Genomic DNA, 14,941 nt, shown 5'->3' on the forward strand with positions numbered 1-14,941 from the left:
CATCACCGACTCAATGGACATGAGTTTGGGTAAACTCCGGGAGTTGGTGATGGACAAGGAGGCCTGGCGTGCTGTGGTTCACGGGGTCTCAAAGAGTCTGGCATGACTGAGCGACTGGACTGAACTGAAGTAGAGAAAGTAAGCAAAACTAGTCATCTTTTTTTCATAAATGGCCAAGTGATTTCATATTATTTGGTTATCATACAGTAATCATATATGAGATCAGAAATGTGCCTGCCTTCTGAAGAAGGTCAGAAGTTGAAGCATTGGGAGGAAGCATGACTCCCATTGGGAGAAACCAATGAGTGTCTTGTGCTCCAGGTAATACATTAAAAGTGTGTCTTCAGTGACTGCAGGCTCTCCCTTGGCATGCAAGGTGCTAGCCAAATTACATTTCATTTGTTCCATGCCCTGATACTGACAAGTCTAGACTTCACCCTAAATTCCTACCGCCATTGCATTTGGTTCTCACTGCAGGTACAGTTCTGCCCCCTCCCCGCAGAGTATCAGATAGAGTAGCAGTGTCATAGAGTAGCATATGTTTTGCTAAATAAAGTGCTTTACATATCAATGGAATCTTAAAATCAACAATAGCAAAAATGTAGCTATAGAGAACAAGTAGGTGTCCATGGATAAAAATTCATTACTTTTAACAAAATAACCAAAGTAGGGACTTCCCCAGTGGTCCAGAGGCTGGGGCGGGGGGCCAGGTTCAGCCCTGCTTGAGGAACGGAGGCCCCGCGTGCCACAGGCATGTCACCCCGTGTGCAAGCAAAGACCCAGCACAGCCAAAACCTTAAAAAGAATTTTTTTAAGTAACTTTGAAATAGTAAGTTTTTAAACGAGTGACTTTAGGTGCCTAAGAGTTACGAAGATGTGATGTCCTAAATGTTAATATGCATTTTCTGTGAGATGTTTTCAGAAAACTCAGTTGGGCTGCGCTGTTGGCATATGGGGTTTTAGTTCCGTGACCAGGTATCACACCCATGTCCTCTGCATTGGAAGCACGGAATCTTAACCACTGGACCACCAGGGAAGTCCCTAAGGAGTTTTTTTCTTCATTCTTGCTGGTTGAAGAGAACGGAACGTATCCCTTTGTACCTCCCTCCATTAGCCCATGGAAGTATGACGGGAAATATGCCTTATTCCTGTCTTTCTCATGAGAAAACACTTGGCTAAAAATTGGCCCACATTCACTCTGCCAAGTCAGCCTAATTGTTAAGCTTCTGAGGATCCACCATTATTAAAGCTGTCCTTCTCCTTGATGGATACATTTTGTAATGCGGCTGGCAGTACTGATTTTTTTTCTTTTTTAGCTTCAATTTTTTAAAGCAGTTTTAGAGTCACAGCAAAATTGAAAGGAAGGTACATAGATTTCCCATATACTGACTCCCACCGCATATGCATACCCTGCCCTTTTATCAACAACCCCCACCAGAGTGGTACGTTTGTTACAATTAACGAACCTAAGTTGACACAGCACTATTACCCAAAGTCCGTAATTACAAATTATATGGATTCACTCTTGGATTTGGACAAATATGTATCGTGATCCATCATTATTGTGTCAAACAGTATTTTCATTGCCCTAAAAATCTTCTATGCCCTTTCTGTTCATCCTTATCTCCCTTCCTACCCTCCCCACTTCACATTGCTGGTAACTACTAATCTTTTTACTGTCTCCATATCTTTTTTCCCCAGAATGTCATATAGTTGGAGGAATAAAATATTTGGCTTCAGATTGGCTTCTTTCACTTAGTAATTTGCATGTATAGTTCCTCCATGTCTTCTCATGACTTGATGGCTCATTTCTTTTTAGTACTGAATTCTACTCCATACATAGTCTGGATGTACTATGGTTTATTTATTCATTTACTTACTATAGGATATCTTGGTTGCTTCCAAGTGTTGGCATTTGTGAATAAAGCTGAAATAAACATGTGTGCACGGTACTGATTTTAAGATAAACTATATGTCCTTAATTACTGTGGTCATTTCTCTTCAAAAGAACTCTTAGCACTGTGTTTGAAACATCCAAGGTTTGAGTTGATCAATAGTATGGTTTAAGAAGATTATGCTAACAGTTATCTTATTCATTTTTTTAATCTTATTCATTTTTACGTGAATTAATTTTATATGAATGTGTGTTTCAAACATGAACCCCTACTGTGTGCCAGGCTCTATGCTATGGAGGATACAGGCACAAAAACCTCTCTGTACCCAAGAGAGTCTAGAAAAGAAAACATATTTGGGACTTCCCTGGTAGTTCAGTGGCTAAGACTGTGTTCCCAATGCAGGGGGCCAGGGTTCAATCCCTGGTCAGGGAACTAGATCCCACATGCCACAACTAAGACCCAGTGCAGCCAAATAAATAAATAAAAATATTTCTTTAAAAAAGAAAACATATTTAAGTGACTATGCAAGTATACTTGCATGAGACATTGCTTTTAAAGCTCTGAAACCTTGAATGCAGTTTTCTCATTGGTATGGTGGTATGGGCTTTATTCACACAACTGGCCACCACCCTTCTATTGCACCTGTGAGAGAAGTCATTTTTTACACTTGATCTTAGCCAAAAGGCCGAGAAGCGATGAGAAGTCATTTTTTAATTGACCATCTTAAATCACCATGTAAGAAAGAAAACGGCCAGAAGCATGAAGGTATAGCCAGAAAGTAGCTGGTGACACATGATCCCAAACCAAATCAAGTGACTGCCAAACTTAGGGGTCATCTGCGTAGACTCTGGAGATGGTTTTGTTGGTCTGGCATCTCTGAATAATTAAACTAATGAGAAGGCCTCCCACAGGCCAGAATTTCTAAACTGTGGAGGAAACATATTGAGAACACACTTTGTATAATTTGGTTTTGCCTTATATATGAGTAGAGCACTTTTTGTGGTGTTGTTTCCCTTGCCTGTATTTTCTCTTCTAAACTGAAGTAAGTTACTTTCACCTAGAGTTGTCAGAGTTGAATTGACTTGCCTCATCAGACTAATGATTCTTGTAAGCAATATCATTTCATATTGGATCTTGGGGTGTGTGTGTGTGTGTGTGTGTGTGTGTGTGTGTGTGTGTGTGTATCTGATACGACATCACTAAGAAGCAGTATTCTTAAAAGGCTTTTGTGTTTTCTTCAGTGCCAGCACTTCAAATATTGCCCGAATAGAAGAAATGGAGAGACTTTTGAAGCAGGCTCATGCAGAGAAGACAAGGCTGCTTGAATCCAGGGTAGGCCTAATATCTTTATGCCAGAGGTCAGTGATGTGGTGGTTCAAGATGCCCTGCACTTGACACTGGAAAACTGTCTTCAGGCCTCAATAAGCAGTGGGACCTTGGAATAGTCACTCTACCTTTCTTGGCCTTATTTTCTTTTTATTCTTTTTTATTTTTTGGCCACACCAAATGGCTTTTGGGAGAAAGAAATGGCAACCCACTTCAGTGTTCTTGCCTGAAAAATTCCATGGACAGAAGAACCTGGTAGACTACACACAAATGGCTTTTGGGGTCTTAGTTCCCTGACCAGAATTGAACCCGGGCCCTCAAAGTGAAAGCAGAGAGTACTAGCCACTGGGCCAATGGGGAAATCCCACTGGCCTCATTTTCTTTTCTAAAAAGTAAGAGTGTTAGAGAGATGTTCTCTACAACTCTTTACTGTACTGCCGTTTTTTAAGTGTAAAATGTATATAGTATGGGCATAATGAATTCTCTGTATTACATTTTCCCCTGAATGGCCCATTTGTTTGCCTGCCGGGGGGAAGGAGGAATGGCAGGTCTTCACACATTCTCCCTGCCTTGCCAGTTCATGGTCAGGACACTATTATAATATTAAAACTCCCACGTTGTCATGACTGTATTTCAAGCCAAAGTCTGCACTTCCTTAGGAATCCCCCAGATGCCTTTGCATCCTGCCTGAAAGGGAGCCTCCCTTCCTCCTCTGACTTCCCGGCTGCTTCCTCTGCGACCTTCAGCCAGGAAGCCCCAGAGCAACGACAGGAATTGGAAGGACCCGCAGCCATCCAAGAAAGGCTAAAAGTTGTGACTAGTGTCGGGTCACAATTAGCCTTTTTATATTAAAAATGGAGAGTTGGGGTCATCAGTATGAAAGGACTGAACAGTCACAAGCTGGGTTTCACTTAATATTCCATTGTTAACTATATGTAGTGGCTGCATTTCTGCACAGAATGATTTGAAAGCTCTGTGAGCGGTGATTACGGATGTTTTACTCTTGGTTATACACTGTTAGAATCTCACCTATAAAATTAGGAATTGCCTAGTGAGATTTATATATATATATATATGCATTGGAATTATTCAAGTATAACCAGTATGTCTGAAATTTTTTTTCTGCATAATGATACCTAGGAACGAGAAATGGAAGCCAAGAAACGCGCTCTGGAAGAAGAAAAACGACGTCGAGAACTCCTGGAAAAACGACTGCAGGAGGAAACTAGCCAGAGGCAGAAGTTAATCGAAAAGGAAGTAAAAATAAGGGAGAAACAAAGGGCACAGGTGGGTCGATCAGTCTGGATGGGCTGGAGTAGGTTGCCCCCTGCTGGTCATTTTTTTAAAAGCTGTGTTAGTGGGCCAAAAACACGTGTTCAAAACACGTATTTCAAAACTCATTGGGTACAATTAACAAAATGACATTTTCATGGGAAGGCACTTTTTCTTCTACCCATTTGTTGGAGTATATTTAAAAAGGAGAATTTTTTTTTGAGCAACTTTGAAAGTTCAGCTAGAATCTTTTCTAGAAACAAATAGAACACCCAAACCAAGTTGAGAAAAAGAGATTCTATTATGTCGTCTTTTGGAAGCAGATACTCCAGCACAGAATACTTTAACCAGCCCAGTTCCTTGCTGGTGGAATTAATATTTATTGTGGAATTAATTTTAAATTAATTTCAATGGTGGGATTTAATTAATAATTAATATTTTGAATTGTTTTCCTAACCACACGGTGTCATGGTGATGCCAGTCCACACACATGGCCATAGGATTGCTGAACTCAGGAGAACCACCCACTCTGTTTAACTTCCTATCTCAGTCATCCTGGAGTTTGCTCTTGTCACTAGAACTGCTTACATAATATATGCTTTCTGAGACACTAAAGTAAAATTTTAAGTACCATGTAATTTAAAGGTCAAGTCGGCTTTACCAAGGCTTACTAGATTTAAAGATAAAAGGTTCCTTTGTTCCTTCCAGTTGCTGGCAGTTTGAAGTTTAGCAGTGAGAGACTTGCCTTCATCTGTGGCACCTGTCTAGAGTCAGAGTACCACGGAATCAAAGGCAAAATAGAGGAAAAATCCAAGTAAAATGTGTTCGTTTAATTTCATTATGCCAAACCTCTGTCACATTTCGATTTGCATAAAGGTCATCCATGACTATTTGGTGTCTGAAGCCAAACCAAAGGCACAATTCTATTTTAATCTCAATGATTAGTTCTTTTCCAAGTATGTGACTAGGTTATGTTCCCCCAGGACAAAGAGGTGGGGTAGTTTAACAGCATAAAGTACAAGACCGTTTTAGAAATATTACTCATGGCGACTTGCACTTCCCAGTCCAGATGAGCCTCTGCTCCAGCTGCGGTAAATTAAAAGACCCCAATGTACACCTCTTCAGTGTCCGGTCCCAGACAGCTCATTGAGTACAGCTTTCATGCCACATTCTTACCTTATTTTAACTTTGCCTTTCAAAACACCTCTGCCTTCAGTTTCTATCAGAGAGTATACGCAAATCAGCATGCACACATATGCTTGGGGTATCTGGTGGGGGCTGTACTTACTAAATGACGTCCAGTCAGTTCCATCATGTCTGAGGTTACATAAGGAGAACTGTTGTTGAGGTTGTGGTAGGGAGAACTCCTGGAAACGTTACAGGAGAGGGGCCCTCATCTGCAAGAAGCAGCCGAGAGAACGTCATGCCTTATTTCCTTATGTTTTTGTCTTGTTATCGGCCGTGCCAAGCGGCATATGGGATCTTAGTTCCCCGACCCGGCATCAAACCCATGCACCCCTGTGTTGGAAGTATGGAATCTTAACCACTGGACCACCAGGGCCCTTCCCTGTTTTAAGTGCTGAGCACCTCTTTTAAAACTAAGGTAAATGACATGTTTCCATTTTCTCATCCGGCCTTTTCAAGGAATAGAGTCTGTTGGCCTGAGTTTATTCGCATCCCCCCTCCCCATACCATAGCATTTTTCTTTAAATGCCATCCACTTTTTAGATTCCAAATGACAATGTTTAAGTTCTCATAATTGCATGGACGTTTTAACACTTAGGCTTTTCAGTTCATAAACATCTGTGACCTAAAACCAAACAAAGAGCTATAGATTAGATGGCCTCATGCATTTCCAGGCTCGACCTCTGACCCGCTATCTGCCTGTGCGGAAGGAAGACTTTGATTTGCGGAGCCACGTAGAGACTGCTGGCCACAATATCGATACGTGTTATCATGTGTCAATCACAGAGAAGACCTGCAGAGGATTCCTCATCAAAATGGGTGGAAAAATTAAAACCTGGAAAAAACGCTGGTTTGTTTTTGATCGGAACAAGCGCACCTTCTCTTATTATGCAGGTGGGTCATAAAAAAAATCTGAGTGACATTCAAATCAGGAGTTTTCTGTTAAAGAACAAAAGCAATAAAATTCAGAATAAATCAGTAAAGTGATAAGTAATAGATTAATGGCAATATTAGCTTGATAGATGTGTATTGTATTCAGGTCATATGGTCCAGTATTTATGAATTTTCTCTAGAAATAATAAAAATTACATTTTTAAAAAGTTTGAGTCAGTTTGTTCTGGTTCTGAAATAAACTCAAACCCAAATAAATATTAAATGGAATTTATTTTTTAGACTGAAATATTATCTTTTAAACCGTGAGATCAGAAAAGGTTTCTCTTTATTTATTTATGGTCATATGCCCTATTTAAGTCACACACAATTAGGCAGCTTAGCTGACAGCCATTCAGCTCTAGTTCATGGTAATTTCAGCAGTGAAAAGCTCCTCAGTGAACTAGTGAATAAGTTAAGTATTTACTGGGTGACTGGAATATTTTTGGATTCTTTGAATAATAGATTATGAGACTCGTACCCTTCTGAATCCTCTATGAATACAGGAATATTTGTGTAACCAGTGTTATTAAGAAGCCCCTTATCTGCACATAGATTTCATATGAAATATGTCCGCTAGCCACACAAGTGCAGCCGCATCTCTTCTCAGCTCTGAATAAGAGCGGTGTCAGACTGGAGGTTGTGAAGACACCTGCCTCAGGGTGATGTACCAGCATTTATGGGCTTTGCTGGGAATTGTTACAAAGTGTAGCAAGGTAATAAATTAAAAAACAGTCCAGTCTTTTACTCTGCAGGGTGTGGTCAGGTATGTTTATGAAGAAAGGTGTGAGAAACCAGGAGGCATGTGGAAGAAAGGAAGCTCCGGCTGTGGAGCCCCAGAAGCCCAGAGTGAAGGGTGGGCAGGGTGCACGCCTTTAAGCTGGGGGCTCTTTGTGTGGGGCTCCGGTTGCAAGCACTTGGCCTGACTCACTGGTTACCGCTTTTGGCCTTTCTGACTTTGGGTTTTGTAATATCTTTGTAATATCTTGAGACAATATCTTCAGTTAATACAATAGAAGAGATGCCTATGTAATAAATGCCAATTCTGTGTCTGCAAAATGCACAAAGAAATTTTGTCAGTCTCCACTGACAACCTTAGCCAAAATTTTAAAATAATTCAAATAAAACAACTTTGCTCATCTCTGCTCCTTTTTTTAGGAGCCTTATTTCATTCTTTCTTCGGTCTGACAGGTGAGAAGTTCAGTGCTTCTTTCTGGTCCATGTAAATGTATTTTTCAAATTTAAACTTCTTAGTGACCAGTTTTCAATTTTTTTAAAATACCAAAATCTTTTGGAATATGAACGATTGCTCAGAACCCTAATACCTAAAACAGACAAAAATCATATTTAATGCAGGTTTTTAATATTTACAGATTGTATAACTGACTGGTGGGACCTAATTTGACAAACAAAACGCTGCCCATTTGGCTCCGTTTGCAGCCATCCTCAGCTTTAGCTGCTCCCACCCTCCCCACCCCGACTCTTTCCCAGACATCGCCGAGCACAGGAGTCGATCAGCCAGCAGGCTTGCCCTGCAGGTGCAGTGCAGGCTGGGCTTGATCCCACAGGCGCCACGGGATCACATCCCACGTCAGCAAGCTAGCCAGCGTGGTCAGTGAGCATGGCCCGCGTGCAGGGCCTGAGCCAAACTCAGGTCTCCCTGTGGGGCAGGCCCCTGTGCTTGACCTCCCACACATTAGCTGAGTAACTTTAGAAGAGTCTCTAAGCAAACCCAAGGCACAGAAAATATGTCTGTAAATTGCTAGGATAATGCTATTGAGACGTAATACTAGAATTATCTCATTGATTTACAAGAGCCTTGAATTTTTCATTCTTTCTGACGTGCCTTACAAACAAAAGTTTTCTTCCCCGAGTTTTCTGCCTGCTTTGAAACACTGACAAGGTTTACTTTTATCTCCAGATTTCATTTTATATCCATTTCCAGAAAACAGAGTATTATTGTTTTCCAGTGAATTAATTATTGCAGGATCTTTTCCACCAAATGTTTGAGAGACACACTGACCTCTTCTTTCACAGAAACTGATGGAAACCCACTGAACATGGTATTAATTAAAAGTGTTTCCCTAGGAAGAGCAAAAATAAACACAAAAATATGGTCCATGCTCAAATAAGTTAAAAAAATGCTGAGTTAAATGCAACTCTACAGGTTTATTTTCTGCTGAACTTCTCAGGGCTGATATTTTTCAAATTTGCTTTTTACTGTTGTTATGGGGGGTGGGGGTGGGAAGGACTCTCATTTTAATAAAAACTTCAAAATGCAACTAAGTCTAAATAATTGAAGTAAGTCTCTGTCCCATGACAAAAGTTCTGGCCTTTTCTAACACTGTTAAGCTTGAAATATCCTTTCAGATTTTCTCCATGCCTTTTCATATATGGTTCAATGTATATAGGTATTGTTTCTTCTTTAATCCAGTTAGGACCAAATTATTTACCCTGTTCATACCTTTCTTCTCATAATGATGTTTCAAGGTTTTTCTCTTGAGCACATGCATATTTACCTTGGTCTTTTCATTGGCTGTGTAGATTCCATTGTATGGCTGGTCTAGAATTGAGTCAGTTCCCTTCTAAGGCTCCAGCAAGTCTTTTGCAGCATTGTGGGTGCCGCTAGTGGTAAAGAGCCTGCCTGCCAATGCAGGAGACATAAGAGATGCCAGTTTGATACCTGGGTTGGGAAGATCGCCTGGAGGAGGGCACAGCAGCCCACTCCAGTGTTCTTGCTTAGAGAATCCCATGGACAGAGGTGCCTGGTGGGCTACAGTCCATAGGGTCACACAGAGTCGGACACAGCTGAAGCAACTTAGCACTCAGCACACAGGTCCTAAAGAACACAAATACACACGCATGTGCTTAAGTAGCTTTTAGGATGCAGTTTTAGAAGCAAAATTGCTGAGTAAGAGAATTTTGGCACTTTCCACTGTGTATGTTTTACCAAATTGACTTCCAAAAGAGGCTTTCTTTTTTGCATTTCCTCCCACAGTGTATGATAAGAGCCTCTTTCTCTGCTTCCTCATCCATGATTTTGAGATTTTTTTAAAATGTACTTGCATGTGTTATCAACCCTGCAGAGATTAAATTACAAAATATCTCTAGAACTTACTGTTCTTGTTAGTCATTACAGGTGATGCTGTTTGGTTGGTGGTTTCGTTGTTGGTTTTGTTTTCTTTAATGTTTGGTTTGGTTTTTATGGCAAATATGAAATCTTTGGAAGCAGTTTGAAAAGCGTTGAATTGAAAGGACATTAAATTATTGACATGAAGCTCTGTTGGGAACAGGATTAAAAAAAACAAGCAGAGTAGACAAGAAATTTGATGGGGAAGAAACATAAGTAGGATATTATTTTAAATTATAAATAAAAAGCACACTTATTACAAATGTTTACAACAGTTCCAGTTCACTTGCTCAGTCATGTCCGACTCTTTGCGACCCTATGGACTACAGCACTCCGGCTTCCCTGCCCGTCACCAACTAGAGCTTACTCAAACTCATGTCCTTTGAGTTGGTGATGCCATCCAACCAGGTCATCCTCCATCATCCCCTTCTCCTCCTGCCTTCAATCTTTCCCAGCATCAGGGTCTTTTCTAGTGAGTCAGTTCTTTGCATCAAGTGGCCAAAGTATACAACTACTGTCTTGAGAATGTAGGAAAATAATTTTTATTGATGTTAATGGTGTTTACACTTTGTGTGCTAGACTGACAGTCAATATTCTATATTATATTTTGACTGCTAATTTAGTGAAAAGCCTTGAGCAAAATCACTTAGTCCCTTTCATGCAGGGTTGCTAATTCCAACCTTTTATTTTTCTCTTTTTCAGGATAGGATGGGGCTAACCTATGTTATCTGTATTAACCTTAGACAATTTAAATGCTAGCTAAATTTTTTTAATTAATTCATTTATTTTAATTGGAAACTAATTACTTTACAATATTGTCGTGGTTTAAACGGTAGATAAATATTTTAATGATGATAGTTATAATGAAATTATGATTTTTTCTGTTCATCAGTGCTGATAAAGTATTTATTTTAACACTCATCTGCCATTGCAGACAAGCATGAAGCTAAATTAAAAGGAGTAATATACTTTCAAGCCATTGAAGAAGTATATTATGATCACCTCAAGAATGCTAATAAGGTAAGCATTGAAATTTCAGATTCCCATGATTTGAATGCATAAGTTGGGGTGAGACTTTCCCAGAGGTCCAGTGGTTAAAACTCCATGCTTCTACTGCAGGGCAAGCCGGTTTGACTCCTGGTTGGGGAACTAAGAGCCCACATGGTGCATGGCCAAAAAAAAGTTGGGTGAAAGAAGGAGTTAGTACATGCTTATGAGGAAACTATTTTAGTAAGACAGAGTAGTATTTATTGAGCTATTTTTGGAGCACTCACTATCGGCTAGGTACCCCTGCTAGAACTTTACAAAGTATCTGCTAAAATGACTGGTGAGCTCACTGTGAGAGTTCTTGTGCAAAAAGGCCAGAAAGATGGTCAATCTTGAGAAAGGTGTTGAGGGCAAGACTGTGGGTTATATTAGAGCAAAAGTAATGGCTACATAGATAGCTATAAATTGAAACTTTTAAAGAGGAAGAAGCCCTCACATATCTCTGTTATATTTAATGTTGTAATTGCAATGTATTTGCTTTACATTCTTTTCCTTTCTTTATTTTCTTTCTAGAGTCCTAATCCTTTACTTACCTTTAGTGTCAAGACACATGACAGAATCTACTACATGGTGGCCCCATCGCCAGAAGCCATGCGAATCTGGATGGATGTCATAGTGACTGGGGCAGAAGGTTACACTCACTTCTTGTTGTAGTGAACTGACACGACTTCAGGGCAGACTGCAATAATCTCTTACAAGAATGAAGCCATATCAACACCAGATGGACAGACCCAACAGACCCATCCCTTTAACTGTGGATACTCAGAACTGCTTTCACATTAAGAGGAAGTCATTTATAAAAGAGAAAGAAGGGGTTTTAATTCAAAGCTTGATCATAAATAATTCAAAGCTTGATCATAAACAGCAAAAGAATTGCCTATGAGAAATAAAACACTCTTTTGGTAAATAGCACCACTTATAGGAACATTTCTTATAAACTCTTTATATCAATTGTTGATTTTGATGAAATAAACTAGTTTACAAAATGTCTGTATGTATTTGGAAAATATGAAATTATTTTAGCACCCAAATCATGGGTGGCATTGACGTTATTGGTAATCAACTGGCTCTTTTTTAAAGGAGTATTTTATGGAAGGTTATTTTATAAATATTAATATAAACAAATAAGGGCTTGGAAAGGGAGTATATTGTAGGAGGAGTTTGGCCCTAATTTTTAAGTACTACACCAAAACCAAAGACTTGACATGACCTCTGCTGAACAGTAGTAGTTATGAACTGCATTTAATGTTACTCTACATTTTAAAATGGTACTTTGATGCCAACAAGTGCCCAGGAAGTTGACTTTGAAGAGTCACCACCAGCATAAGCTACTGTACATACATAGCAAACACTTTGTAAAAGAAGAACAAAGAGCTGTGTGTTTTAGGAAGAAGCAGTCTTAGACATTCTATCACACTGGGCAATTTAAAATAAAGAGAATATTTAGCTTCAGCTGTTTTGCCGATGATTTCTCCATTCCCAGTGCTGAGAATAAAGGCAACAGTAGCTGATTTCCTTTCGATTGTCCAACTTCTCTTTGTTGTAGAGTACACGTGTTATCTGCAGCCTCACATGATATAACTATGAAATAGAGCTCTGTTTTCACCAAAGAACAGACCAATTAGAATACTTATTTTCCAAAGTATTGCAGTTCTATTCAGAGGCACATGAAGTTCACCTTAATGTTCTCTGTAATGTACTATTTTATGATGTTTTTTCTTTACAGTTAGCTTTTGTTTTTTAGAGTTCAATTAATTTGTATTGAATGAAATGACTTCAGGCAAGTCCTTTTGTAACAGTTTTTCAAATGCCATTTATCCTGGTTTATCATGTTGTGTGTGTTTGTTAAGTATGAATGTACTCTTTCCACTCATTGACAGAGGAATAGAAGTAGAAAATAATAATGTTACTTACTAGTAAAAATGAAATTATTAGATTAGAAGTGTCTATAAAATTTGTCAGGCCTGACTGGGTACAATTTTTTTTTTTTAATTTGCAGTGGTTTGTATACATGTTGCCAATAATAAGATTTTGTGACTGGATTACACATGATGTTACTTGAACAGTGAAGGACAAAATCACAATTGCAGAAGACATTTTTATAATCTGTTTCTACAGAGATCACCCCTAAACCCTGTAGTGATCTAAGATGGTGAAGTACAAGTGCTGAACTTTTGTTGGTTAATGTAAAGATATAACTTTTCTGAACTGTACTTTACTTTCTTCATAGGACTATAAAGATACTCTAATCAACTTTCTATCTTGCATGATGTAGTAAATGGTTCAAATATGTGTGTCAAAATATGTTGAGTTTGGATTAAAATGTTGATCAGATTTCACATTCGAAAATAAACTCATTTTAATAGGAAGTTACCCATTGGTAGCATGACAAGGGATGGATTAATCAGCAGAAGTCAACTGTAGAATTGACATAAAGTTTGTGTGCTAGCTAACATTATGACTTGTAGTTTATAAACTGAAGTAATCAGATATGTCTCTGGTCACATTCCTGTTGCTAACAAAATGAGATAACTTCTGAGAAGTCTGACATCTTTGGTCTAATTGCATCGATGCAATTATTACTGGGGATTGAAGGAGTGTATTTACCTATCTTTCTCTCTGATGGGGGTAAAAATCACGCAGGTATGAAGTTAGAGTTCTAAGGCTTTACTTGGTGGGGACCATATTTGTCTCCCTGAACTAAGGCAGCAGATTTCAGAGAAAACTGCCTTCAACAACATGTCCTTTCGCACATGTTAATGAAGGCAACATTGATAGTAGGTCAGTGGAAACAACGCCGTCTGCTTCAAGCCCATCACTGTCAGGAAAGGCATCTTCACTTGACGCCAGTCACAATTTTTGCTGCTGATGAAGGTGGATGGAGAAAACGATTCATGGGCTCGTGCGTTTCTCTGGGGTTTTGTGTGTGTGTGCAGTGCCTTTCCCAGCATGAGAACAAGTAAAAATTTTTGTTTTGCTTCACATAAAATGCCAGAAGACATGCAAAAATAAAGGGAGAGAATAGGGACAGGAATGATTGAGAATATTTGGATTATCCAAAATCACAGTAAGAAGTGTTTACTGTTAAGTTACAATGGATGCTGAAGTGATGTGTGTCACCTTAGTGATTTTAGCCCCTTTGGAGTCGACAACAGGCTTAATGGAGAACCAGAGAAATAACTCAGCAGCTTTTGGAGAAAGTTGCTAAATCAAGCAGCTATCCTTGCTCTGTTTCTGGCATTATGCCTCTCAAGGAAGAAATCTCTTTTTTCATTTGTCCAACTTTCCTGGTGCCTTCTAATAGAATAGTTTCTCAAAACTCCAAAGATAAGCTGAATTCACTGTATCCAGCCTTTGCCTTTAACTCTAGCACCAGTCATTGCTCCAAAATTTATGACCAAGATAGTTAAGTGGCTTTACTCAGTCATAAACCAGCCACTGTAACTTTTGCGTAGAAAACAAACAACAAGAAAAACGAGGTAAGTCTTTACCTGTTGATGCTTGAGGCCTCCAAGAATTGCTTTGAAGGACACCAGAGCTAGAATCCAGAGACCCTTGTACACAGTTTATTCAATCATATTTTTATTAGCCATTCCATTTTTCTTCTGTTTGCCTCTGAAAATGGTGCTCTAGCAGATAACATACATCCTTATAAACCATTATTGTTTTCTATACGGCGGTCACAAATTGGAGCCATTGGGTCAAACAGCATTGACAATGATGCAAATTTTAAATTGTCATAGGTGATATTACTTAACAACAGAGTTTAGCGGTTTACTTTCTCACCATCCGTACATGAATGCCAGCTTGCCAATAATCGCTCTTTTTAACTTCTGCCAACATGATGGGGAGGAAAAATGGCATGCTAATTTTAACATTTAATGCATGTTATTATTTCAAGTTTTTCAATTAGTGAGGTTGATCATCATGTTTACATATGTGAACTGCCTATCACAAATGTTGGCCAATTTTGTTGGAATTACATATTTTTTCTACCAATTTCTGGGAGCAGGCTAGACAGAAGTATTAATATTTTGTTATCCACACAGTAAATCAATTTCACTATATGTTTTTATTCTTTTTTATTCCAGGGGTTTCAAATCTTGCTTTAAAAAGTTCCTTTTATCTATACTATATTCTCCTAAAATGTATTTGA

At 39.0% G+C, this 14,941-nt stretch overlaps 1 protein-coding gene across 13 annotated transcripts in view; it reads left to right on the forward strand.

Moving 5' to 3' along the window:
• PHLDB2 (pleckstrin homology like domain family B member 2) overlaps positions 1 to 13,171 on the forward strand; it is a 236,338-nt gene extending 223,167 nt beyond the window's left edge. For 12 of the 13 annotated variants that reach the window (XM_043893087.1, XM_043893092.1, XM_043893096.1 and 9 more), the window contains 5 exons: positions 3,137 to 3,227; positions 4,362 to 4,508; positions 6,353 to 6,572; positions 10,673 to 10,758; positions 11,299 to 13,171. In XM_043893087.1, coding sequence (XP_043749022.1) covers positions 3,137 to 3,227; positions 4,362 to 4,508; positions 6,353 to 6,572; positions 10,673 to 10,758; positions 11,299 to 11,439 — 685 coding nt within the window. In that variant the 3' untranslated portion in view covers positions 11,440 to 13,171. Of the gene's footprint in view, positions 1 to 3,136; positions 3,228 to 4,361; positions 4,509 to 6,352; positions 6,573 to 10,630; positions 10,759 to 11,298 lie in introns of those variants that run through there. The other variant, XM_043893094.1, reaches the window with a different exon arrangement.
• Positions 13,172 to 14,941: the final 1,770 nt, after the last annotated feature.

This window comes from Cervus elaphus, chromosome 31, assembly GCF_910594005.1.
Source record: "Cervus elaphus chromosome 31, mCerEla1.1, whole genome shotgun sequence".
NCBI classification, from domain to species: domain Eukaryota; kingdom Metazoa; phylum Chordata; class Mammalia; order Artiodactyla; family Cervidae; genus Cervus; species Cervus elaphus.